General features: G+C 40.9%; 2 protein-coding genes across 2 annotated transcripts in view; one reads left to right on the top strand and one right to left on the bottom strand.

Moving 5' to 3' along the window:
- The window catches only part of shroom4 (shroom family member 4), a 52229-nt gene extending 34046 nt beyond the window's left edge, over positions 1 to 18183 (bottom strand). The window contains exon 1 of the mRNA XM_026328997.2: positions 17957 to 18183. Within this exon, the coding sequence (XP_026184782.1) occupies positions 17957 to 18079 (123 nt within the window). The 5' untranslated portion in view covers positions 18080 to 18183. The remainder of the gene's footprint in view (positions 1 to 17956) is intronic.
- Positions 18184 to 20436: 2253 nt separating this feature from the next.
- On the top strand, positions 20437 to 23387 carry bmp15 (bone morphogenetic protein 15). Its single transcript, XM_026329062.1, has 2 exons — positions 20437 to 21418; positions 21832 to 23387. Exons 1-2 carry the CDS (start codon positions 21076 to 21078, stop codon positions 22830 to 22832), a joined length of 1344 nt encoding a protein of 447 aa, XP_026184847.1. The 5' UTR covers positions 20437 to 21075; the 3' UTR covers positions 22833 to 23387.
- Positions 23388 to 26071: the final 2684 nt, after the last annotated feature.

Below are 26071 nucleotides of genomic sequence, written 5' to 3'. Positions count from 1 at the left end.
CCAGTGGTGAGTGCAGGTCACACAGTGGTGAAGCCTGTGTTGTTAATGCATTGTTGAGATATTTCATTACGTTTTTCAGGGAGCAGAGGGGTGAGACATTGACGGGTGTGCGGTGCAGTGTGCTGTGAGGTTTGACTTTAGCTATAAATCACATCAACACACACGAAGAAAGAAAGGATGAAAAACAGAAAGAGAGAAAAGGACACACACAGATGAATGGGGCAACTGACCGAACTACTGACTGGACCACCAACAGAAAAGCACCAGGGCCAACTATGATGGTACAAACATTTGTGGTGAATGGGATTGTTTTTTTTTTTTATTGTTTTTTTTTAAGTGCTTTAACAATGCAAATATAAACTAGTATATAACTGCAATATCATTTGGCTGAGGTGGAAAATTTGGTGTATCAATAAAAGCAAAATGTGATGAAGTGCAATGAAAACAAGCTTGGTGAACATATCATGTATGTGAACTATCCTGTTCTAAATAAGAAAATAAGAAAACTTGTACAATTTTAAACACTATTTTGTTTGGACAATCTACGTCTCACAGAGGCAGCCTTGTTGTTTTTAAGGTGATGGTCACCATGCCCCTCTGGTGTCTGAAAATTGCCCCATCTGGAACAAAAAACGTATTACTACAGTAGATATAAACCAAAATTGAAAACGGCAACTAATTTCCATGCAAATGTAAAGCAATATCAATACCTCAGAATTGGCAAGACCTCATGCAGGTTTTTCTAATCCAGTTAACTTGAGTCTGCCAAAACTGGGTTATTCAATAAGTTAAGAATGTAAATCTCTGTTCATATCAAAGTGATAAAGAATCTAAAGCAGGCAGTAATCGGTATTTTGTACCTATAGGAATAAATATTTAGCAATAGAGTTTGGTGTGAGTTTGACGTACCAATAAAGTTTTTTCATAGATGAGTAATGCCACTGGGACAGGGTTAAACTAGTGGTTTTCTCCTTTTACCTTCAGTAGATAACAAGTAAAGAACTTTCTTAGTCCAATGTTTGTAAGAACTTTGTACCTTGTCCCTCCCTGTCTCCAGTCATTCTTTGTTTTTGCTCAAAGAAACACATGTCATGGAAACAAGAGTTTGATTTTACAGTTTTAGGACTTTACACGACATACAATGGTGAATGCTATTTTGTGAGCCAACTCAAACATAAATAGAGATCTTTTATATATTAACTCGTGTTTTCGGCCAAGTTCTCTTGGGCCTAATACTGTCTTGAACTCTGTTCAAAGGTTAATATTTTAAAATTTGATCCTGTTGCAACACCACTCCAAATCTGGAAAAACCCCAAGCAGACGACCACATTTGAACTGTGCAGCTTTATCACAACTTTTGGTTTTGATTATAGTCAGGTTTATGTTTCTGAAAGCCCAACAGTTTCATATTTGGGATTTGTTGACATCTTTAAACATGTTTAGGTTAGACTGGGATCCAGATCAAGACTTGGCTGATGATTTGACACAGCACACATATTTTCTTAAGTCTCTGGTTCTGTTAAACTTTACTCTGACTGTTTCAGGTTAGTCACAATTAAGACCCATCCAATCCATCTTGTTCTTCATATTTGATTTAACCTGCATTCACCAATTGGTGTCTAAGTAGCACCAATGTTTCAGATACACCTGAAACACCTTGTTGGCGATTGCTTTATTTATTTAAAATAATGGATGAGGCAAAGAAACACATCATGTGAAGCAAAACAATGTGAAAAATGACAAAAAGCAAACTGGAGACAGCAGAAATGAAGCGATGAAGAAGGCAGAGGCAGAAAATGAAGAAATGATCAGAAAGGATGAAGAGCGACAAAAAGACCTAGGGCAAAAAGAAGCTACAACATAAGTAAATGAAAAATTTTATTTTCTATATCAGGACATTTCAAAGTGTACCACTGGATGCTGTGATTATTTACCAAAAGAAAACAAGACAAACCATATTTATCCACCACTTTCCTTAGTCTTCACTTGAAAAAGTTTCTTTTAGAGGTTTTATACAGAATTTAGCAGAAATATTGTTGCTGGTTAACTGAGTGGATATTGTAGCTGTTAAAATCATCACATTAAATAACATTATTTTATTTTATACTGTATGAGTCAAAAGTGTGGACACATCAATTAGTGCTTCTTGTGATTAGTGTGCAAAGCTGTCGTCAAGTGGTTCCTTTGAGAAATCTAAATTCTGAAACATGTTTTGCTTTAACACTTTTTGCTTGCTGAGCGATTCCACATGTGCTATTCTGTAGTTTTAATGTGTTCATATTTAGTTAAAATAAATATACAGTACAATTTACCATCTGCAGTAGAATTTAAAAGGTTATGTTGACTTGAAAAGTGTTTGGCTGCACTGCACACTGTAACACTGACAGGTCACATACTGTCCAACCTATTAGAGCCATTTCAAAATGTAAGATGGCACCGAAACAAATTCAGAGCTGCTGTTGCAGTCGGCTTTGACATGTGACCCAAACGAAATTCATTTAAACGGAGCATCACGCAGTGTTTATGCTTTCCGTTTCTATTTCTGTCATACTGTTCACACATGCCTGGTTTTCTATCTATAAAGCAATTGCTGATTATGTGCTGTACAAATTAAAGCATGGCCACACACATTCCAAAACCTCTGAGAACACACAAACACACTTATGAATTAACACAAACACACAAGGGCCTCTGGCAAGAGTTGAATCTATTTGACATAGTGTTTATGCTCATTTGTTTCTAATGAGTTTTGCATTATGAAAACAAACCGAAGGCAGAAATGGCTTGAGTGGTGGAATGTCTAACACTGCTTACAATCAGGATCACTGAGGAACACACACAAACACTGTTTAGTGCTTGGCTCTGCTAAAACTATCACTATACCACTCAGCTAAGCCGTTTTCCCATGGATAACAGAGGAGGGAGGGAAGAAGACAAGGTAGAAACAAGAAAGAGACAAAGTAAGAAGGTGATGAAGATGAGGGGAATGACCTTAGAGGAAAAAGGAGTCAAAACTTAAACGAGGAAGGGCAAAAGAAAGAACTGGGAGAGATGAAAGATGGGAAGGTGAAAAAAAAAAGAACAGTAGGAAAGTATGGTGACAGAGGAAGGGTGGGAGAGAGGAAAAGAAAGCAAATGAGGATGAAAATGAATTTTTAGTTAGACACCAAACGAACATTCCAGGATTAATGTCAGCAGTTCAACTAGATATTCACTAAAGAAAATGCTGCTTTAAGGTTATACTGTAAAACATCCTCTCAATGCTAAACACGATGGTGAAGAGTTTTTTTGTGAACAGATGAATGAATCAGTTGCTAAATGACTTGCTGCTCAGTGAGTGGCGAGCTAGAGATTTGGAAATGCGAAATGGAAACAAAAGCAGGGGAGGAGACGGCCCCGGGTGAGCAGGTTGTAATTTGCAAGACAAGCACGCACACACGCGCACACACACACAGACACACACCTGTGGCTTTTATATACTTAGCCCAGCAAGCAGGTATGTAGGTCATAATTAGAGAGTGGTAATAAGAGAGTTTATTATGGGAATAGCAGGCATTTGTATGTTTTCTGTGAGGGTGTGTGTGTGTGGCTGATGAAGTCATTAACCAAAGCTCATTTTTTGGACACAGGAGGGTTTAGAAGCTGTTACACACTGTGTCTACACAGAAGGTGCAGCATGAGCTGAATAGCAGATCAGGTGCTCAATGTGTTTCTACACTAGAGGCATTCAGCTAGTGAGTATAGTGTGTAAAACATGAGCCATTACTGCACCTGCATAGAGAGCTAGACTACCCAAAATAAAAGTGTATGTATGTCAGGATAAATATATTTGGTTTTGCTCTGTTAGTCAATAAAACAAACAATTTGATTACCTGTAGGTTTAGTAAATTATTTGTGATGCTAATCCCCAGCGCAATTCTATCATAGTGTGCTTGTCTATCATAGAGCTGCTTATATTGCATTAAAAACTGTTTAGTTGCTACTAATGAAGAACTGCACGAGATCATGGTGTAATAAATTGCGGTCAGTATTCAAACGTCAGTTATAGTCTGCAAAAAGACTAAAACAGCCGAAGGCATGAACTTTCCATACACAAGGACAGAAACAACTCTGGTGCCATTTTATCAATAGTGATTATTTGTCTCGCCCTGACTCCTTGTGATTTTTGACGGTTGATAAGGAGTTTTTGTTCCTTGTGTGTTTTTAATAAACCTCAGAACCACTTCACAGCTGTTTCTGTGTTGGTTTCAAAGTACAGTTTCACTCCAGCTTGACCTACAGGCCTGTGCTGTGTGTGTGTGTGTGTGTGTGTGTGTGTGTGTGTGTGTGTGTGTGTGTGTGTGTGTGTGTGCGCGCGCTATGCTACTGTGGGATGTCCAGACAGGGTGAGGTCACCCTAACACTAAGGAGATTGAGAAGAATGCTTTCTCTGTATATGCCGAAAACACACACACACACATCAGTCAGACACACCCTTTTATTTTTAGAATCGAGGAGTGACTTCATGGCCTTGGGTGTGTGTGCCCATGAATGTGTGTGTACAGTGGCATGGTGCCCGTCATTGTGCCCTGGAAAACATAGGCATCCCCCTGCTGGTCACAGGTTGTCACCACTCAGCCATCACCTGACACACACACACACACACAAACATCACTGAACAACAGCCTCTTTATCAAACACTGAAAGAACCAGCTCCAGCCTGAAGATCATTAACGGAGGGGTAGAAAACAATCCTGCAGCAGTGTGTGTGTGTGTGTGTGTGTGTGTATTTGTGCAGTTCTGACAAAGATTATTAACAAAGCAAACATCTGCACTTTAATGTTAAACAGCAGGAGTTACTCAAGTGCCTTACAGTACACATCTGTGAGATTGTTTGTGTGTGTGTGTATATGTGCGTGAGCATCTGTAATTCCAAGACGGTGCATAAACGCATGCATTTAAAACCTGGCATTACTGAAAGGTCGAGACAAAGAAAATGACATCTTTGAGAAAGTCCACAAGTGAACATTGTGTATGTACACCAGCACCACACAGCATGGGGCACTATAACACATAAACACACACATAAAGACACACACATGAGAAGATGCTAAAAAATTCTCAAAGCAAGCCCAGTTTGGAAAAAGATATACAGTGATTCAAATCTCCATTAACACACACACATTTGCACAAAAGACACAAAATGCAAAACCACTGGCAAGAAATAAAGAGAAGGAAACATGAAAACATGTTTACATGAAAACATCCAAAGAGCACAAAATGATGTACACAGGCCTAGGAAAGGTCTTTAAAGATCGCAGTCACTGTGTCATGTGTGTTGCTCATAATTGAGATGTGACTGTCTGCAGACGAAAGCACCCACATGCAGGTGCAGTACGCCATGCGACTCCTCCCACAACGCAAGCAAGTTGTCTGTCTGTTGCCTCTCTGCGTAGTTAGCTATCCGACATGCACATCAAAACGAGAAAAGAAAATCAGGCTACTGCAGTCTGTGTAACTGTGTAGCACTAGTTTGTTACTGAGCGGAGTCTGACTTCTGACCGTCAGCTCAGTGTGTCATGGGTTTAAGTGAAGCAATCAACCTGACAGGTCAACACAGCTCTGAGAACCTGCAGGAACCCTTGTGGCTGTGTGGTACCCCTGGACAAAGGTCCTGGGGGAGAGCAGGGGAACTCCCAGAACCGCCTGCTGCATGCCAGCTTTGTATTCCTGCTATTGCTGCCAGCATTCAGCTCCACAAAACATAACGCTTGTGTCTCAACTAAGAAAGAAATTTGGAAACAGTGGTCTGCAACATGGAAACATGGCTGTGGAACTGGAAGCTGATGCTGCCAGTTCTTTTTTGCAACCCTGAAGGTAGAGCCCAGTTCTCCCACATTTCCCATTTAGATGGTGTTTGCATTTAACTTAATTTCCACTGCTGGTATAAGCAGCCTACAACCACAAGTGTGAGTCACTCTGTGTTTGACCTACTCTGCAGAATGTGGCCTGGACTGTAACTGCAATAATTACTACATAAATACAACCTGTGTGTGGGAAAAGCAAGGTACCACTAACTCAGACTAGAACTAGAGGTTCAGTTCCCTCTGAAAACATCATATACCTTTAAAATGGACTTTAGGAGCTTTTCAGTCATATCACACAGGCTGGAGCAATATGAACCAAATGATGACCGTGAGAAGCCTTTCTACAGTGACTCAGTTGTCTACTAGCCAAGTACAAATAACTTGGTTGCAACAATTGTAGCTCAATATGAGGTTGCATTTATTCATCAAATACCCTTATGTCCTTTGAAATGTGAATTCAAAGCGGGGAAAAATACCTCCAGAACCACCAGCTTTTCCATGTGACTGAATCCCAGAATCAAATCCACCAAAGTCCTTTATTTAGAAAGTTTAGTTCGGTCTGACAGTGGGTAAGTCATCTTTCATGCAAGTACTGCAAATACTCAGGATTTGCTGTATTTGCCGTTTTATGTTATGATCTTAATGTCTTGTTTCTGAGGCCGTGGGTTGAGGAGTTGTGTTTTTGGCTTTTTAATTTATGCAATTTTCACTTATTGTGAACCACATGCCCAACATCAGGTTTAAATTAACTGCAAATAAATTAGTATAACAGATTATAAATCTAAACAGCAGTAGTTTCTCTAGAAGGTTTAAAGTTGAGGCACAATTAATGCCTTTAGAAAATCTGAGCTGGCAACAGAAAAACAGTAGAAATAAACATGAAAATGAAAGAAAAGGAAGTCCCCATGACCCCATCCATAACCAAATTAGGGATACTTACGAAAAACCTTCAAACCTAGACGTGAGTTAGGGAGTACAAGGAAATGCACATATGTGTACATGACAAATACGCTCTTTTACTCGTACTTCTCTTCATACACACACATACTCACACAAACTAGAAGCACACACCCTTGGTCAACCTCTGCCCTCCAGTCTGAGCCTTGTGAGGCTCTCCTCCCTTCCTCACACCCACGCTCACACAAGGCCTTCTTTATCAGGGCGGGAGGAGGGGAACAGCAGAGATGGAAAAAGAAAAATCTCCCACGCTCACACCAAAAGCAACAACAGCTTTTGGTGTGTCTTATGTATGTGTGTGTGTGTGTGTGTGTGTGTGTGTGCGTGCATGCATGTGTGCCACCATCTAGCTTCACTGAGCCCTGATGTTGCAACTGTGGTTGTGTTGTCCTCGAGCGGCCTTTCAAAGGAAACATTAAAAGGGAGTAAACAAGACAATGATGCCCCAAATAAAGAAGAAGAAGATCTTTCTGGATGAAGCTGCAGCGCTGTTACACCTGGAAGAGTGGAGACCCTGCTTCCCCAGCATGGAGTCAATTCAATACCAGAATGAAGGAGGTGGCGACAAGGTGGAGATGGAAAGGAATGGCAAGGAAAGGAGAAAACCAGAGAGGAGGAGACAAAGAAAAGCAAAGCAAAATGGAAAGGAAACTAACAGCCCTGAAATGGACAAATAACATCCCACCCACACTACACTTTTTTAGTTACTTCTGACTGCGCAAGATCTCAGCTTTCATCAGCAATTGGTCACTAACTCCCTGAATTCAGACTTGAAACCGCAGAAACATCCTGCGGGCTCAGTCACATGTATGAACACCAACATGCGAGTAAACACTCACTTCTCCCTCTCTCTTAACCGAACAGCGTGTGTTTTGTTTTACAGGAGGAATGCTTCTCTGTGTGTTTTCATTCCCCCGATCTGTCTGCCTCCTGTGGTTCGGACCGACCACAAGTTCAGACGGACTCTTCTTCGTTGGGATGGATCTCTGGCCTCCACACTGGCAGCTCGCACTCCATATACTCTTCTTATGTATCCACTCAGCTGCTCATCTTTTCTTTCTCTAGTGTCTAGGAATTACTATGAAAGAAGAGTCTTAAGTGATTTTTACAATCAAACTTATTTTCTCATTTGCAAGGCTACGACCCTGATATTTGCAGCTGATTGGTGTTACCACTCTGAGCTGTCTTTTTCTTAGATACTTAATAGACCAAACTATTATTTGATTCATGGAGAAAATTAGAAAATGAGTCAACACTGAAAATAGCTGTTTTTTGCAGCCATTTTTTTACGCACTGTCTGAGCAAAGATCAGTAACTTTGGAAAATATAAAAAGAAATGTTCATATTTTTGCCCTGCCAACTGATGTGTGCATTTCTCCACTTAAAGAAAAACTCAGTGGCTTTTTATATTTGTTTTTGATCCAGAATATTTTCAGTAATTGTTTGAAATGTGCTGTGGCCACTTTCTGGTGGGTCTCCTCGCTTGTATATTTTCATTAGATGCTATCCTAGGATGAGACTAAATATTTTAAACTCATATTAAAAACTCTCCCCCTCATGCATGGATGAAATGCCAAAGACTTTAGCAATACTAGACAAAAATGCCTAGTCCCCAACTCAGGGGCCATATAAATTAAGAAGAACACAACAAAGTCTACAGCATATCTCAAGTAAGGAGGAAAACAGGACAGTTACCTCATATATTTTAATGTTATGATTTCCTCCCACAAATACTGCCTTTCTAAAGTCTTTTATCTGAAAAACACTATTGAATCAAAACAGAAGAACTGAATACTAAACATATTCATTATTAAAAAAAATAGACATTAACATGCCACCCACATTGTTTGATAGACAGGTGATCTCTGGGAAGACCAGAGCAGAAAGCCCACTGCTTTTCACCAAAGATGTTCTTACCAGCTTAAGCTCCTGTAATGCCATTAAAATCTCACTTGATCTGAGAAAACAAGCTCCTCATTACAAAGTCTAAGCTGTCAGCCACATCAAAGCTCCACTACCCATAATGCTTAGCGAAAGGCATAACAGCGCACTACTAACCCCCGGCTGTGAAGAAACACAAACCTGTCAAACTTTAACCTTTAGCCATCATAGAGATCTATACATCATAAAACGTGCCCGGCCTCCAACTCCCATAATCCATCACAACAACCCCCATACTCACAGAGACACAAACACAGTTGAATACACTTTCACCTTTTATTCTACCATAAACCTCATTCAAACAATGACACTTAACCTTAGTCATACACTGAAGTGACAGTCACACACAAAGAAACAATACACGCTTTCTGATGGTGTATTTGCAGTTGTCACACACACACACACACACACACACACACACACACAGGTTTGTGTATATGCACATACCAAACTGGAAAAAGTCACTTTAGGGGTTGAATTGTTGCTCTAAAGGTTGATATGGGGATGACACAAATACACAAATGAAAACAGTTCAACTTCAAGAGGTTTTATAACAAAACTTTGAGGTTGCAAGATAGGAGGCGAACAGAAAACACACACACACACACACACACACACACAAACAACACACTTCTAATCTTATTATATTGTTTGTACTACTATGTTCCACTGGATTGATGATTGTTTTTAAAACACCTGAATGCACCAATGCACATCTGATGGCACAAATCACACACGTGAACTAAAAAATAAGGCTTTGATGGTAAAGGTAAATACTTTTTTTGAAAACTGGGTATGAAAACAGTTATTCAGCTGGTTTGGTCTGTAGATCAGTTTCAGCATATTGATATCTGCTGTATAAATGCAGTAATATAAGACATACACAGCTCTCAGCCACTTTCATTTTTACTACATTAACTGAAATCTCAATGCTGAGAAGTTTAATTTTTTTCTTATTTCATGGTTATTTGTCTTGCCATAGTGTGTCACTGTGTCTTCCCTCCACCAACACACACACACACACATACACACAAATAAACCCTGGAGTATGGAAACCATTAGATCCGGTGACCTGTGCTGACAATAGCAAAGGTTAAAAGGTCAGCGGCCTGGTGGGACCAGAGGCCAACTGGATTGATCCATCAATGTCATAAAGACTGTGTGTTAGTGTGTGTGCGCATGTGTGTAGCACTTTATCAAACACTCACACGCTTAAATACAGGTGAAAGATTAACTTCCAAATGTGCTCTAAATGACCTTAACCCTCTTGACTAAAAATCTGTCTCTCCCCAACTTTATCTCAGTCTCTGCTGTGGTTTCACAAATCAGAGTGATTGTGTGTTTATGTGATACACAGATAAGACAACATTGTGTGTATTTATACTTCTGCCTGATCAAAGCTGCTTTACAGGCTTTCAAACTATTGCCCTCTATTTTCTCTCATGGCTTCTATTCAAGTATTTTAAGACTCATAATGTGTCAAACTGGAAGAGCTCAGCCAAATTTCCAAATCTGTCATAGAGACATAATTAAGATTTGATCTGTTATTCAGAGACCATAATTTTTTGCCATATTTGTGCCAAAAAAAAAAAAAAAAAAAATCAGCTGTGAGGGGATTATCTTTGGTGTAGGAGCCTAAGGTGAGACCTAACATGTGGGGGAAGCAGGATCATGCTGTCAGTGTGTTGAATATTTGAGGTCTGTTGAAGCAACAGCTTTTTCCCCCCATTTTGGCAAAAGAAAAATAAATATTAGGTGGTTGGTTTTACATTTTAAGATACAGAGAAAATCCTTTGTGCATTTGAATTAATGAATGTATTTGATTATTTAAAACACACAGATTAAAAGCAGTTACAATGATCGAGGACAAAAAAAAAATCCCAGAGCATCCCAACATCCTGCAGAACTAAATTGTTCATGTTACAAGTATTTAATTAGTCTGGATTCCAGTACAGTTTTGTGGCCCACAATGATTTAAATGCTATTCTGAATGTTTTTTATCTTTCTGAAAAAAAATGTAATTCTAAAAAGACTCAATACCCCTTTTAATTTTAGACAGAGAGACACTGAATACTGATTACCGTCGGATTTAATCAGCTTTCAGAAAACCAAATCCAGCCAAAATCACTCAAAGCCAAGAAATGAATAAACAATTTGGGCAGGCTCCTCATAAATCCTAACCATGAAGAATGCAACACACCCACCGTCCCCTCTCTTCATTGCGCCCACAAAGTTTGGTTCCCCACTCAGAAGTCCCACTTCATCATCCCACTTCAGTGAAGAGAGAACATGAGGGAAGTTATGACGGGCAAAATCCCACTTAACGTTCCTCAAATGCACATCACTTGACAAGAACAGGGGGGAAAGATGAAAGAATATATCCGCCAGACGCCACCGAGGGCAGACAGGAGGGATGGAGAGAAGGGATGACAACGAGAGATGATCCAATACACAAAGAAGGTTTTGTGTCATTTTAGGCCTCAGACAGGAGTCGCCTTGCCAGGGTAGCCACAAGAGTGGACCACATTGCATGGTGGAATGTGTGTGTGCGTGTGGTACATTTTTTGGTTTGGGGGATGGCTATGTTACAATAAACTGTAAACACACAAACACAGAAACACACACTATTAGTGCCTATACCAGCCCTTTTCAATCCAACATTATAGCTCGGAAACTGCTTCTGAAGTGTTAAACATAATAGTTGCAGAGCAGCTGGTGGAAAAACTGGAACCGAAACCAGGAAAAGTTGGGATTAAAAGGTGGAATAAGTAGACTATTTAGATGTTATTCCAGCAGTCCCACTGGACAATATGAATGGGAAGTACATTACTTAACTACGACACCACAACTGCCAGCCAGTGTTTCATCGCTGCAGGTCAGGATTATTTTTATTACAAATTTATCATATCGTATTTATTGTATAATTTACAGTGACTTATGGCAGTAAAAACTGCAAATACAAAGATTAAACCAGAGGATGTTCTGCAGTTTGTTCTTGATTTTTTTTTTTTTTTTTTTTTGCAGTTCTTGCTTGAAAAATGACTGAAACAATTAAGTGATTACCCAAATAGTTGCAAAATATTTATTCACTTATGTGCAGCCAGGAAAAAGCGTGTTCCAACCCTTAGCCCATTAAACAATCACATCTGAAGCTTCAAACATACTGAGTGGTTTAAAGCTGTTACACCATTGAGTCCTACATTGATTTTTGAGGAGTTTGAGGACTGAACCGAAACAGCTTTAATTTTAACCATTTACCAAATGGATTCCAAGATGTTTATTTCACATCACATTTATCTAATCTAAAATTTACTTTAAGCTCCTGCTCTCAGTCTCAGTTTATTTGTTTTGCTGTGGAAAAAAAAAAAAAACTCCAATTAACTGTTGAGATCTCTCCATCGCATCAAGATGCAATTTCGGTGTAATCTGAGGAAAAAAAAACAAAAAAAAAAAAAACACATGGCTGAGGTGTGTGTGCATGTGTGTATGTGTGTGTGTGTGTGTTGCCCCCCAGGGAGAGTGTAATGGGATTTCTGAAGATGCCCAGTGTCTGACAAAAACAATAACAACTGCAGTGGCCTCAGGTCAAGACTTCTTCACTGGCAGCACACACACAATTTAACTGTGATGCTCATCTCACATGTATCTTAAGTATCTCCTCTTTTTCAATTTCACACACTACAAATGCAATAATAACAAAGCTGTGTGTGTTTGAAGGTCACTATACTACACAGACAGTGATTGTTATGATAACGTGCGAGAGCCTCCAGACATTGGCTAAAAGAAACAGCTTAAGGCTCCACTGATCAGAGATATACATTCCAAGCCCACCCCAACACACACACGCACAAGCACGCACACACACACACACACACACACACACAACTTCTGCCGTGAATTCTGGAGTTTATGTGAATATCACGGACTGTTTCATCTGCTGGGAGGCATCATGGTATCGTTATATTGGCAATAAGGTGCCAATTTAATATATAAGTGTGTGTGTGTTATTATTTTCCATAGAGCCCACTGTTGGCTGTATTGCAAATGTTTAGGCAAGTTCATTTTTATATTTTATTTTTGGATTGATGAGATAAAATTAAATGATTTTTTTTTTTAAATGATGCAGCTGCATCATGTAAACAGTAAATTGTTTATCAAAGTGTTGTATGAAATAGTCATAAATGTTTGCTTTGTGTCACCAAAGGACCAAAAGCCAAAGATACAACAGAAGACTAAAAAATAGCAACACATCCACATTTGAGAAGCAGGACTCAGCAACTTTTTGGCATCATTGCTTCGACTTGCTATGATTATCAAAAGTGAAGAGAATTTTCCTTTTCCAAGCTTTTCAAAATGCAAAACTGTATATAATTTGTTGGAAACATGAACACAACCATTCCTTCTGTCTCTCTCCTCAATATGCTCTATTGTGTACTCTCTCGCTACATATGTTTTTGGTTAGTTAGGACAGTTAGCAAAGCAAGTCAGGACAGAGGACATGGAAACACACACACACACACACACACACACACACACACACACACACACACTGTATCTCTATCTGATGGTATCCTCATCTACCCCCTGCAGCACAAACTGCTACTGGAGACTACCTTTACAGGAATGTAAGGAGTAACACACACTCACACAGCTGTTTACCAAGTCAGGACATTTGGCTGCATACCTTTGAACACATGTCAAAACACCCTTTCGTAAAATCCCTAGATTTCTGTTACTATCAACAGCAGTACAAGAGAAAAAGATTATCATCTTGATTTTTGTTGCCTGTTCTGGGCAAATCAAATTCCCGACTGCTCGCAGTCTGTAGGAATGCTCCCACAAGAAACAAGGCCTGATGTTCACAGCAGAAGAAGAAAAGCCACTTTCATTCAAACAGAAATGAACTGTTTAAACTTCTGTTGTAGCCACATGTGAGATTTTCAGTCTGAACTTTTTTAAGGTGAACATACGCACCAAGATGTTTCCAAATCCTACAGCAACAGAGGGCATGCCTAGTGACTTAGTTTCCATTACAACTAAATAATGATTTGGCTAAGAAGATCTTCATAGGGGACTAATCATTTAAAGGATTCTTTCAACTATTCTCTGTTGATAAATCCTTTAAACCCAAATCCCACTAGCCTGCTGAGTCAAGACTTGAGATAAAATCAGCCAAGACAAAAGTCACAAGAGTCTAATTATTCCACTTTTAACAAGGGCCTTTTAACAACTGGGCACTGTTACTGTGTTAAAGATTTAGTTATGATTCATGATATTTTTCTGGAACTTTTCCCAGATTTAGAATAAATCTTAATCTTCAATTCTGTATAAAAAGACCAATTCAGGTTTCTCCAGTTCATTTACACATCAGAGAGATGAAACAATTCAGCTGTCCATGATAATGATGTGATGTTTCTGTGTTATGTACCTAAGAACATGCAGCTTTAGGTGGCAGTACCTTTAATGCCAAAGCATTATTATCTTGAGAAACTCCAACTGATGCAATCACATCTGTGGGTGTAGAGATTAACCAAAACGCATTAGAATAATAAAGATAATGAAGCCTGCACACCAGTAAGGGCGTGCTGCAGTCCACCGAGACAGACTCTGACATGTACAGTCAGATATGCATTAAGATAGCAGACCCGTCTGGTCTGCAGAGGTCTGGTGGGAAAAAAAAAAACAAAAAAACATGCCCATGCATGAGCATTGGGATGCATCAAAACAACAGCTCTGAAAGGGTTAAAAACATAATATGAGTTAGATATTGATTCTTAAATGTAACAGACGCAGCAGTGAAAAAGGTCATCATCTTACTGCGACCTTCTTGGAGGTTTTGTCACATGGGAACACAGCGCTGCAGCGAAGAGACCGAGCGCAACAAAAAAAAAAAAAAAAAAAAAAAAAGACTGACGAGGACGCACAAATTCACAGAAATGAGTCTCCAGTCCATATCACCAGAGAGCTCACAGTAGATCATAAAACCACATAAGAAAGTGAGCTGACAGCTCAGCAGCTGCTGCTCTGTCAAACACAACAATGCAAGGAACTCACCACTTAGTCATCTCAATCCCATTTGACAGAAGACATAAAAGATGCCACAAAACACATGGGACTGACAACTGGTAGTGTTTTAAATGATAAATTACTCAAAAACATGCCTCATGTGTCTTTAAGCCTGTAAGCATACGAGAGGGTCAAGCTAATGAATTTCAATCCACAAGTTTTTTTAATTTCTGTATTTATATTCAAATGAATCTACTTTTGTTATTATTTTAATTATCCTCTTTGTTTTGTTGTCCCTTCCAAACGCTTTGAGGAGTTTTGAGGGGACATGTAATGTTAAACATTAAACTCTTTCTGACTGTTATGCTCCTGGAGGAATGTTGACCAAATGGCTTACATCCTTCTGCTGTCTCAGACTGGTGAAGCCACCCTTCCCCCTCCAGCAGTGTACATACTCTCAAATACACTCCCTGAAACATGGACGTCCTGAAAGGGCAACGGGCACATTAATGCACCCCGTGTGTCATACACACAAGTCCACATGTACCTGGCACATAGATATGATTAACTGTTCACTCCTGACTGGGAAGACACCCTGAGGCAGACCCAGAGAACATGCTGGGGGGAATGTATATCTCATCTGGTGTAGGAATTCCTTGGGATTCCCTGTGAGGAGTTGAGTGAGTAGCTGGGGAAAATGAGATTTGATCTCTTTTGCTTAAGGGGCCGGTAGACGCCAAAATTTTCAGACAGCTTCAGAAACCCCCCACATCGCTCCAAAATTAGACACAGTGAGAGACACCTCTTACTGAAACCAAAAGTTCGATCACCCTCTCTCTTGTTCCTCCTTTTTTCAGTTATCTTATTTAATAAAACACACTTTTGTGACCAATCTAGGGATTTTACAGTCACATCTGTCACGATCTTTTAACATGTAACGACAACTCTGCAACCTTGACGATGACTGGCACTCCATTAACTGGGGCAGGCTATGAGATGGGGTGTAAAGCTCCAGATAAAAAGCTAGCAAGTTCAAAACTATCACAATATCACAGGGACTTTTTGGCCAAATACAGCAGTTGACTTCAGGAAAGGTCAAAGAGTTTAAATATTTGGATCCTCTCGCTCACACACAGATATACTTGCTTGTCCCGCTCTCTCTTGGACATGAGAGTATTATGACTGTATGAAGCTGAGGTCCATATAGATACAGTACACCTCTGTGCGGACTGTAGGCTGATGGAAACTCCCTCTCACCCTCACTAAACCTAAAACACATTATTTCACATTATTATTATACACACAAACCTCAACTTTACCTCCTCTGTGTGTTTCTGTCTTTCTCCTCTTTCCCTCAAGGACTTAACACTTAATCATTTAACACAAACACTTTTCTGCACCACAGCTCCCTGTCCAGAGCTCCCCGCCTGAGCTACTTTATTGTGTGTATGTGTGTTTTACCTAGCCAGTGGTCACAAAACAGCCATAGAGGCCAGTTAGATTTTTATCTCCTTTAGCAGTCCCAGTCACATTTTCCCAGGGGCTTTGTTACTGTGTGGGACTTTGTGAGTGTGTGTGTGTCAATGTGTGTTTCCAGATGACTGAGCCAGGCTTTTCCATTCCCTGCTGTGGTGAATACAGATGTACACCGGCCAACATTTACACCACCACTGCTGCAACTTTTCAACAGCGTGGGTGAGAGACAGTGAGGGAAGGAAGGACAGAGAGAGAGAGAGAGAGAGAAAGAGCAGAGGTTACTTGTCAGTCGGCCTACTTATGCACTGGACTGAACTCACACACATACATACACAGACCACCCCCAGCAGAACACACACCAATAATTACTTGCAGTAATTCAAAGATATCCCAGCTCACCACCTGCAGTGTGAAACTGTGAGAAGAGGCCGGGAGGAAGCATCAGCCCCCACGACTTTATCTCTGAGGTCGAGGTCACGTCAAAATGTGAAAGCACACACTCAGTCTCTTTCTCTCTCATTCTCCCAATACACACACCTTAATCTAAAATTAATCTCTTTGATTAGACCTGCAGAGATAGCATTAATCTACAATACAGTACGTGTCATTCTGCACACAAATCATCTCACCAATATGATTTCTTTTTTGCAAAACAATCCATGAGAATGCTGAGATTCACAATCACATGCCCACAGTAACCCTGACGGAGTACGCGTCTGCCACAAACCTGACCATCTCAAGTGGTTTCAGTCATCTGTCAACACTTTGGCATTTTTCCCTTCAGCGAATGAAGTAACAGGAAGATGAACAGAGGCTCATTTGGTTGGGGATACCCCCGGGAACCCTATTTTGCACCCCTGTGCAGAACCCTTTGATTCCCCCACCTCCCCAAGTCTGAGAAGCCAACGTTAGATTATACAGTGCTTTGTATTCATAGTGACATCTGACAAACATCAACCAGCACCGGATATTTGCATTAGAGCTGGACAATAACTCTTATTTCTATAGAGCAGGAGGAGGAGCTGGAGGAGAACGGGCTGTGTAGATGTCAAAATACAGAACAGGGCGCAGGGAAAGGAGTTTGCACAGCTCTTTTAGACTTTAGTTGCAACTAAGTGACCACAGACAAGCAGAAGGAGAGATATGAGAGAGGGGGCAGTCGTACAATCCTACAAAACTAACCGCCAGTACCGTTGTGGTGGAAATGGAGCACTGCAACAAAAGCAACCTCACAAAATACAATTCCTTTAGGTAGTTTGACTGAGACGCTACACAAATATGAAGCCAAAACTGCAAACAAATACAGAAACATTAAAAAAATAACATGTCAAGTACAACACAGTGTGGTATATACTAACAAGTACATTAAACAAAGACAAATATTATATATATATTTTTTTACTATAATGTAACCTCACAAACAAAATTATTTGAAAAATGATCAGCAGATAAATTTATACAGAAACAAATCATTAGTTCAAGCTTGTGTATATTTCATGCAAAACCCTTAATTTGTAGAGTAACCTGTAAAAAAACATGTTATATCTAAAATATAGTGGAGTATGAGTACCATAACATGAAAATACCTCAAATGCCTTTAGCACAATACATGCATGACTGAATGTACTGATGTACATTGCACCACTGCTCTGAAGCAGCTCAGTCCATGTGATTGGGAAGTTTCACACATATGTCAGTGGAGATCATGTTGAGTGTTATGGTCAACCTACTTTGGTGATGATGAGCGGCTCGCCGTGCTCGAGCCCTCCTTTCAGCGTGAACCCCCAAGGCGCGCCCCCGCTCAACTGGACCTGAATGTGGTGGAAAGACACGAGCTGCTCGACCGTCTCCATCCCGTCTCTCCGGTCGGTTAGCCGCCGCTGCTCTCTCTTTCTCCCGGTGTGTTAGCCGCGCTGACTCGTTACTAGCTGCGGTCTCGGTGCTTCTCCATCACGGCTCTAATAACAACAATGAGTGGATGGAGCGATGTGTGGACGGAGCGAGTGGAAGAGGGGGAGGGCAGAAAGTTTCAGCTACTGTCAGTTAGTCAAAGTTTTGCCAACACCACTCAATTTATCGGTTTCAACTTCCGGTCAAGAAGTGTAATGCTAACGAAAAGTGGACGTTCGCAAGCTTTGCAGTTTATATATCTTTCCGTACTTCAGCACATATTTCTACATAATTCGCTTCATACCTTTAGACCCGTGTATTTCCTCCAAAACAAACAAGCATGTAGATAGCTTTTATTTCGACGACTGAAGTACATTTCCGGTGATACCTCTGCAGCAGCAAACTTTGGAAAACTTTTTTCCCAATTGTGGAAGGCAGACCCATCCCACTATTCTAACGGGAGCGATGTGATTGACAGAAAGATCGACCAATAGCAGAGAGGCACCGGCTCTGGGAGTGTCCAATCAAAAGTACTTGGGGGCGGGGCTATCAGAGGAACAACCACTGTATTGTACTGACATCAAGCACAGTGGCAACTACAGCCAAGACAGCAGTGGCAAAAGTAAGTGGCTGCATGGTCTGTTACCTGACACATGAAACTGACCATCAGATCAAACATCATAGGCTGGATTCATACAAAAGGACTGTGTTTCTGCTGTACAAATTATGAGTGTGATGCAGTTAGTTCATGGTGTGTTCACAGTAATGTTAAAATTGTGATCACAAGCATCCCTGGCTGTTCTCAATGGATACCATCTGGGTGAAAACAAAACATAAAGACTTCATCGAAGATGTCGTGTCCACACTGAAGCTCTGCAGACCTGCAGTTTCAGCCCCTGCACTACATGGAGGGCCAATAACAACATTTGGTATCACGTCCCACACATTTTTAAAGCCTTACCAATTATACCAGTCTATTTGTCTAAGACACATTCAAACATGCAATCACAAGCTGTTGCACATGTGACATAACATAATTTATTATTTTTTGTTTCTGTTATTTTTCTTCTGCTGCGATAATCACAAGTTTATTTAAGCTCTCAGAAAAATTGTTTATCTCTAATTATCTAATTGTCTTAATCCCTAACAGAGTAGAACCCCTTGAGAGTTTAACGTTTTATCAACATGCACAGAAAATGTCTTCAAATAGTTAAAATAAATGTCAGCAAAACCACCGTCCATATTATATAAAATTTAAAGCAAGCCAGCGTCTTTATACGATATCTGGTTTCACTTGTTGATGAAACAATCCAGAAACTGCAATAGTTACTTCAGGCTATGTAAACGAAGCAAGGCTCACAGCAGGGGTTCCATCTTATAATAATGCATGGATACTAGTCATTATAACAGGGGTTTTTTCTGTCTGGAATAAACTTTCAAAGTGTGTTTCTGCCTCAGCAGCATTAATAATCCTTTCCATTTTCTGTCCTTTGTCCCATGGCGTTTAGTTTTCCCACACTATCTGCGCTCTGAAATGATCAGGATTGTAGATAATCACTGTTGTGGAATGCCACCACACTGCAGCCCCACTGAGCTGATTGTGTGTGTGTCTACAGAAAGACCGAGCGAAGGAGGATAGACAGAATCAAACAGAAGGGGAGACAGAAGTGAACACGTCCAAACATCTCACTTTTTCATCCAGACCATGAAGAGTTTGTTTTGCTCAGATCAGACAACCTTGTTTCCTTCTCGGTGCAGTTTGTTCTCAGAAACTCTGAAATGTAATACCATAGACTTTTCTGTGAATGAAGTTTAAACGACAAAAAAATGTAGGAAAACAAAGATGTGGTTTCTATGCCATGTGTTTCTTTCATTTCTACCGTTTTCTTTTCCATTTCAGACCGAAACACAAACAGAATTCATCTCATCTCTACTCTACAACTATTCACTTTTACCAGAAGCCCAATGACCCCAGAAGGTTTCATATTATCTGAGCACAAACAACATAACAAAAACTGCAGAGTCTGCAGATGAAGCAAAAGTCTGGGACTTGTCTAAATAAAACGTGCTTTTGATCCAAAGACCAGCAGAGGAAGTAACAAGTTGTCTGAGTGCTGTAGAAAATTCATGTAATTATATATATTTTAAAATACTTTCATTGCATAGGTTTGTAGAAAAATAAAGTCCAGTTGGAAAATGTTGTTATTCTACCACATGATGGCACCAGTGTGCTCAACATTTTCCTTATTTACAGGTTACAGAGTTGTTTTTTTTTATGTCTGATCATCATGAAATGTGTGTACTTTGTTTTCTCACTTATTTTATGTCTAGACTGCATCGGTGTGTTTATGCTACAGGGGCTGAAATGGCCCATTACTGTTGCCACCTTAATACACGTCTGGACAAACATTTCTGGTCTTATATAAACATAAGTTTCAGAGTAGTTTTTGCAAAGATTTCACACACAGAGAATCAGTATTTGTAAGGCTTGATTGATAAGTCACGGCGAAAAAGAAATACTGGTTCCTTAAAAAACTATATTGAATAGAAAATAATTACTGAACACACTCTGGATATTAAAAACATACTACCCAAAGAATATTTGAAAAATGGAGGAACAAATACGAAATTATATTTAACAATGAGAACCGACGTGGCATTGTGGCATTATAAATACGTATAATTTGTCAAAATATGCGTAAAAGGGACAAGGTGCATTATGCCGCCTCTACGCACCTTTACGCACCAATCACGTGACCTTCTTGCGCTCCTATAGGAGGAGGCTTCCGCACATCCAAAGGGTTAATTGGGGTCACCGCCAATTTCAGGAAGCTGTCTGCTAGTTATGTCCGAAATGGGCAGGTGAGCCAGTGAGTCGCGCACATGGCCGTGCGGGGGATGGTTGCCAACTAAAGCCTGGGTGGTGGAGCTCGCTAGCACCAGAGGTTTTATAACCAACATGACGGCGACCCGCACAAAATACAGCTTACTGTGTGTCTGCGTCCTCACCTGTTTTATCTTCCTGCTGTGCTCCACCTGCGCTGGAGTTGTAGCCGGGCGGAAAATGGCCACGCTGAGGCGCAGCCGTCGGAGTCATCAGAGCGCAAAGCACAAAGGCCCGCACCACCGGCCGCTGGCGGACGAGCAGAAAGCGGACCAGAACTTGCAGTTCATGCTGAGTTTGTACCGGAGCGCGGCCGAACCGGATGGCAGGCCCAAACAGCACCGAAAGTTCGGCTCCAACACGGTCCGCCTCCTGAGACCCTCGGCGTCATCGGTGTTCTACCTGCCAGAGTCAAGAGGTACATAGAGGCCACTTTACTAATCTGTTTAAGTTCAGCCGAGCTCCGTATTCTATTTGTTGCAAACAGCTAAAATAAATGAGGATAGTAGAACACCTAACTGAGCAGCCGGCTCCAGGACTGCTAATTGATTTTAGTTGTGTGTCTGCAGCTGCAGCTCAGATAATGTGCGTCACCTGCGTCACTAACACTGATCACCACTAATTCAAATACCTTGCATTTTCTGATACAGATCAGATGGAAGCCACACAGGTGAAACAGGACCCTGCAAAACTACATGACTTCTCTCAATAAAGAAGCTTAATAGTTTTTGTCTGCCCACATGAATACTGAGAATAATTTAGACTCATTCAAATAGTAATAAGGCCAGAGAGGCTAATTTCATGCTTTGTGTTCCTCCATCTCTTCTTCAGACCACCACTACACCTTCACAGTACAGTACAAGCTTGACACTCTTCCCTCGGAGCAGCTAATCAGAGCCTCGTTCATCCACCTCCGCTCTTCAGCCTCTCTCTCCTCCAAGCCTTCCAGCGCCACCCAGGCCCCTGAGCCACCACGCTGCATGGCTCAGATCACCGCGCTGGGCAAGGAGAGTCTGGTCATCCTGGAGCCCCACGAGCGGTGGACAGAGACGGACATCACCGCACACGTCAGTGGACACGTTGTGCAGGGTGAGGACCAGGACACAGAGGGACACTTAACCCTCACTGCCCAGTACTGGTGCACAGAACCTGGGCTCGATGAAGAGGACAGCAGCCTCTTGTGGTGGTGGACTCACCTTGGAGGACGCCAGAGAGGGGAACCTCACCTTGAAGTTCCATCTCTTCTTCTGTACTTAGAGGAAGAGAGAGAAGTGAAGGACTGGATGGGGGACTTGCTGGGGGTTGAAGGGGAAAACATCATGAGGCAAATAGGGCAGTGGCACCCTTCAGTTCACCCCCGCCGTCGTCGCTCCAAAGAACCTTCATCTTCAGAGCCAAAAGATCTGTCGCTGGATGCACTGAAAAATGCCCCTACTTCCTCTTCCTCTTTCTCTACTGCCCCCTCTGCCTCCATCGTCTCAGACATCCCAAACTACAAACGTAAAACCAGCATGCCCAAGAACCGCTGCAAGCTCCACTCCTTCCGCCTCTCCTTCGACGAGCTTGGCTGGGGTCACTACTTCATCGCCCCGCCGGTGTACAACCCTCGCTTCTGTCAAGGCGACTGCCCAAGGGTGCTCCACTATGGATATCATTCGCCCAACCACGCCATCATCCAGACAGTCATCAACGACTTGGGTGTTGGGGATGTTCCCCGTCCTTCATGTGTGCCATATAAGTACATGCCTATGAGCGTGCTGGTCGTCCACAAGAAGAAGGTGGAGTACAGGGAGCTGGAGGACATGGTGGCAGAGTCATGCACGTGTCGCTAAAGATTTGGAGGACAGTCTTAAATGACTTGAAGATGCCTGGCACTGGGGAACAAAAAAAGACTGAATGGCTCATTTATATGAGCCAGAGATTGGAAGGAGGACGTTGTTGTGGTTTCAGATCTTTATCCCTGTTGAAGCACTTTAAAAGGCCAATGTGGGCTGTAATTGTCATAATTGTAGTGTAATCCTATGTGGCTGAAAGCACTGTGCATGTGACTATGCTGGTAGTTAAATCATGGTCACTAATGTGACTTTGAAGGAGGACTGGTACATTTTAAACCACTTGAGGGTAACTTAACTAATTTAAGTGGTAATTTAACAAAGCTAACTTTACAAAATAAAAAAATCTGGGTAACATGTTGGCACAGTGTGAGGTTATGGTCCTTTGGAAAAAAATTACACTGCTACAAATAATTTTAATGGAGAAAGGGTCGTCCGTGTTTGATGTAACTAAAGTCTTTTGAAGTTACATTTTTGCTGTTCTGTGATCTCAACTTTTGCATTTCGTATGTATTTATAACGGGAGGGGTCTCGATACTTGAAGTGCTGCTATTGGTGTGGAAAAAAAAAAAAAACACATTGAAGAATTGAGGTATAGCTTGTTGATTGTTAAAGAGAACAAACAAGTTGTAGTGTAAAAGAAACCAAATTTTATTATAAGTGAAAATTAATAAAATAAAATGCATATTTTCTAAAATGTAATTTCTTGCATTTTTTTTTTACATGTTTTGTTCTTTAAAGCCAGAATGTGATTGTTCCAAGTTCCTTTTAAATCTATACATTTGAGCCTGCATAGATAAGTGCTCAAAAAATGGGAATTTTTGCCCAACACCTGGACAACTGCATCACTGCATTGAGACCAATAGATGGTGCCCTTCACTAGGATTTAAAAAAAAAAAAGTTTGTTTCCACCAGCAGAAACAAATCCTACATCCAGCCATGGAGCCTAGTTTTTCTTACTACTTTTATAGCTTAAAACATGACAATCATATATAGAAATGTACATACAAACACTAAGTGTACATTTAAAGGAAAGTACAGCCTATGCATAATGTGTATTTATGTGTTGGGTTTGTACACAGGGAGTGTGACTACTGCAGTTACAATTTCATGGACCTTTTTTTTTTTTTTTTTTTTTTTTTTCAGTTTCTTGAACCTATGAAGAGGAGCCTTTGAGGAAGGTCATGTGAGATTTACACAACCCCTGACACACAATTCTAGATAACTGGTGTTTTTCCTTATTCCTGTACTGAACAAGCAAAGGAAGGTTGAATAAACACTTTCCTGATGTCCTGATCCATGCCCTCCTTTTTCTGTAATGTAGTGGACAGACCTTCAGTCTTTTTTATTTTGAATATATTGTGATCCACTAGTTGAGCTTGTATTATGTTGCTGGTTAGTAGTTTGTCACACTGACTAAGAACAGTTCTGCCTGAGAGCTCCGAACTGCAAAAGAAGCATCATTTAACATAAATATATCCACAGCAAAAAAGTGAAAGGAGTGAAAATGGTCTAACAAATAACAGGCCAAGCACAGAGAAGAGGTTTTAAGAGGTAAACAGTTACTGCTTAGCTGATCCCTTTCTGTTATTTCTTTGGCCCCCTTTTACAGACAGGTTAAATAACATTTCAGAAGGAATAAACAGAACTTGAATCAATGCTTAATTCCACTTTGACAACCAGCTGTTTAGCTGCTGACTACACTGTATTTTGCCTGACCATGTTATAAATACTGGTTTAAAGTCCAGCAGAGGGATTTCAAATGACCTGAAGCAGCCTCTCATGCTGTGCTGCTGGTTATGAGTTATATTAGTTACATTATGAGTCACATCCAGTTCCATTTTGGAAAGTAAACCTGACAGGTTTACTACATTACATTATCAATAGCACTTGATATAAACAAGGCTCAGTGTGTTTTCTCCTCTAGTCAGACAATTCAATTAAAGTGTCCCTAAAATGTCACCCTAGAGGATTCTCTTCCAAGATCCGGCAACCCAAAAGTTGTTCTAATTAAAGCCTTATAACAGTTCCTATATCGCCTTGACTTTGGCAGTGTAGTATCCACTTATGCAAAGACGTTGATGGATAAAATGCATTGACAGGATCACTTCAATTATGAATTATCATCCAGTAGATCATAGGTCACTAACAGGCGGACCGCGGTCCGGGTGCGGACCCAGAAGCCGCCCAATACGGACCCGGACCTACAGCCAAAACAGAATGTTGTGATTTAAAACCTAACGGGGCGCTTCTATTTCCACTGGCGCAGCTTTTTTAGACTTTACAGTAGTGGAAACGCACAGACCAATTGCATGCGAGTTGAGCCATCCCACGTGATACCACTCAGCCAATCAAGTCTGTGCATCCCAGGCGGTAAACATTACGACTCTACAGTGTAAACAGCGCCAGAGGCAAGTTACACATGAAATCAGCGTTGCTAACTTAACGACTTTGTCGCTATATTTAGCGAGTATTCAGACCCCTCTAGTGACACATTTTTTTAAAAAAGAGACTAGCGACAAATCTGGCGACTTTTTCTGGTGTTACTGGAGACTTTTTGAGACTCTGATGTGTCTGTACTACACCGTCCTTACACTTCTCAATTTGCCGCAGTAAGACGGCAAATCAGCTGCAGCCGCGGGCCCCTCCCCCGTCCCAAAGCCTTCACAGGCGGCCCAGTCCTCTCGCAGCAGTCCCCCCCCCACCAGCTGCAGTCACAGCAGGAAGTGTTCACGCCTCCGCGTCCCGACTGCAAATGAATCGCGCGTGCGATCATGTATGTGTGTGATCTGTACTGATGCATGGCATAATAAAAAAATAAAATAAAAAGTAAAACGTTCTGTCTAAAATAGATCACTGCATTTGACTCAAACAGCCTCAGTCATTTACAGCAAGGCAAATGTATTTAGTTCTGAGAACTTATTAACTGCAGGCCGTCATGCTACATTATATGGCATGAGTGTCCCTTATTCTGTCCCTTATTTCTTATAAAGAATCACAATTGTCTCTTACTTTCCATTTCTGAAGTTGGCAAAAGCGTCCATCACAATTACAGCATGTGCCATGGACATTATGCAAATTACGCGATGACGTCATTCAGCGACTTCTAGCGACTTTTAGGACAGCCAATAGCTACTTTCCTTACTGACGAGTTGGCAACACTGCATGAAAAGACTACAAAGAAAAAGAAAGAGAGCGATACATGTAGAAAACAAAGGGAGAGAAACTGTAAAGTGAGA

The sequence above is a fragment of the Mastacembelus armatus genome, chromosome 18 (genome assembly GCF_900324485.2).
Source record: "Mastacembelus armatus chromosome 18, fMasArm1.2, whole genome shotgun sequence".
Classification (NCBI taxonomy): Eukaryota; Metazoa; Chordata; class Actinopteri; order Synbranchiformes; family Mastacembelidae; genus Mastacembelus; species Mastacembelus armatus.
This window is presented reverse-complemented; position numbering and strand designations above follow the sequence as displayed.

Excerpts from the sequence above, each read along its gene's own strand:
- bmp15 (XM_026329062.1), top strand. The coding sequence starts at position 21,076 with ATGACGGCGACCCGCACAAAATACAGCTTACTGTGTGTCTGCGTCCTC. Across the intron at positions 21,419-21,831 it reads CTACCTGCCAGAGTCAAGAG|ACCACCACTACACCTTCACA; the intron begins GTACATAGAGGC and ends TCTCTTCTTCAG.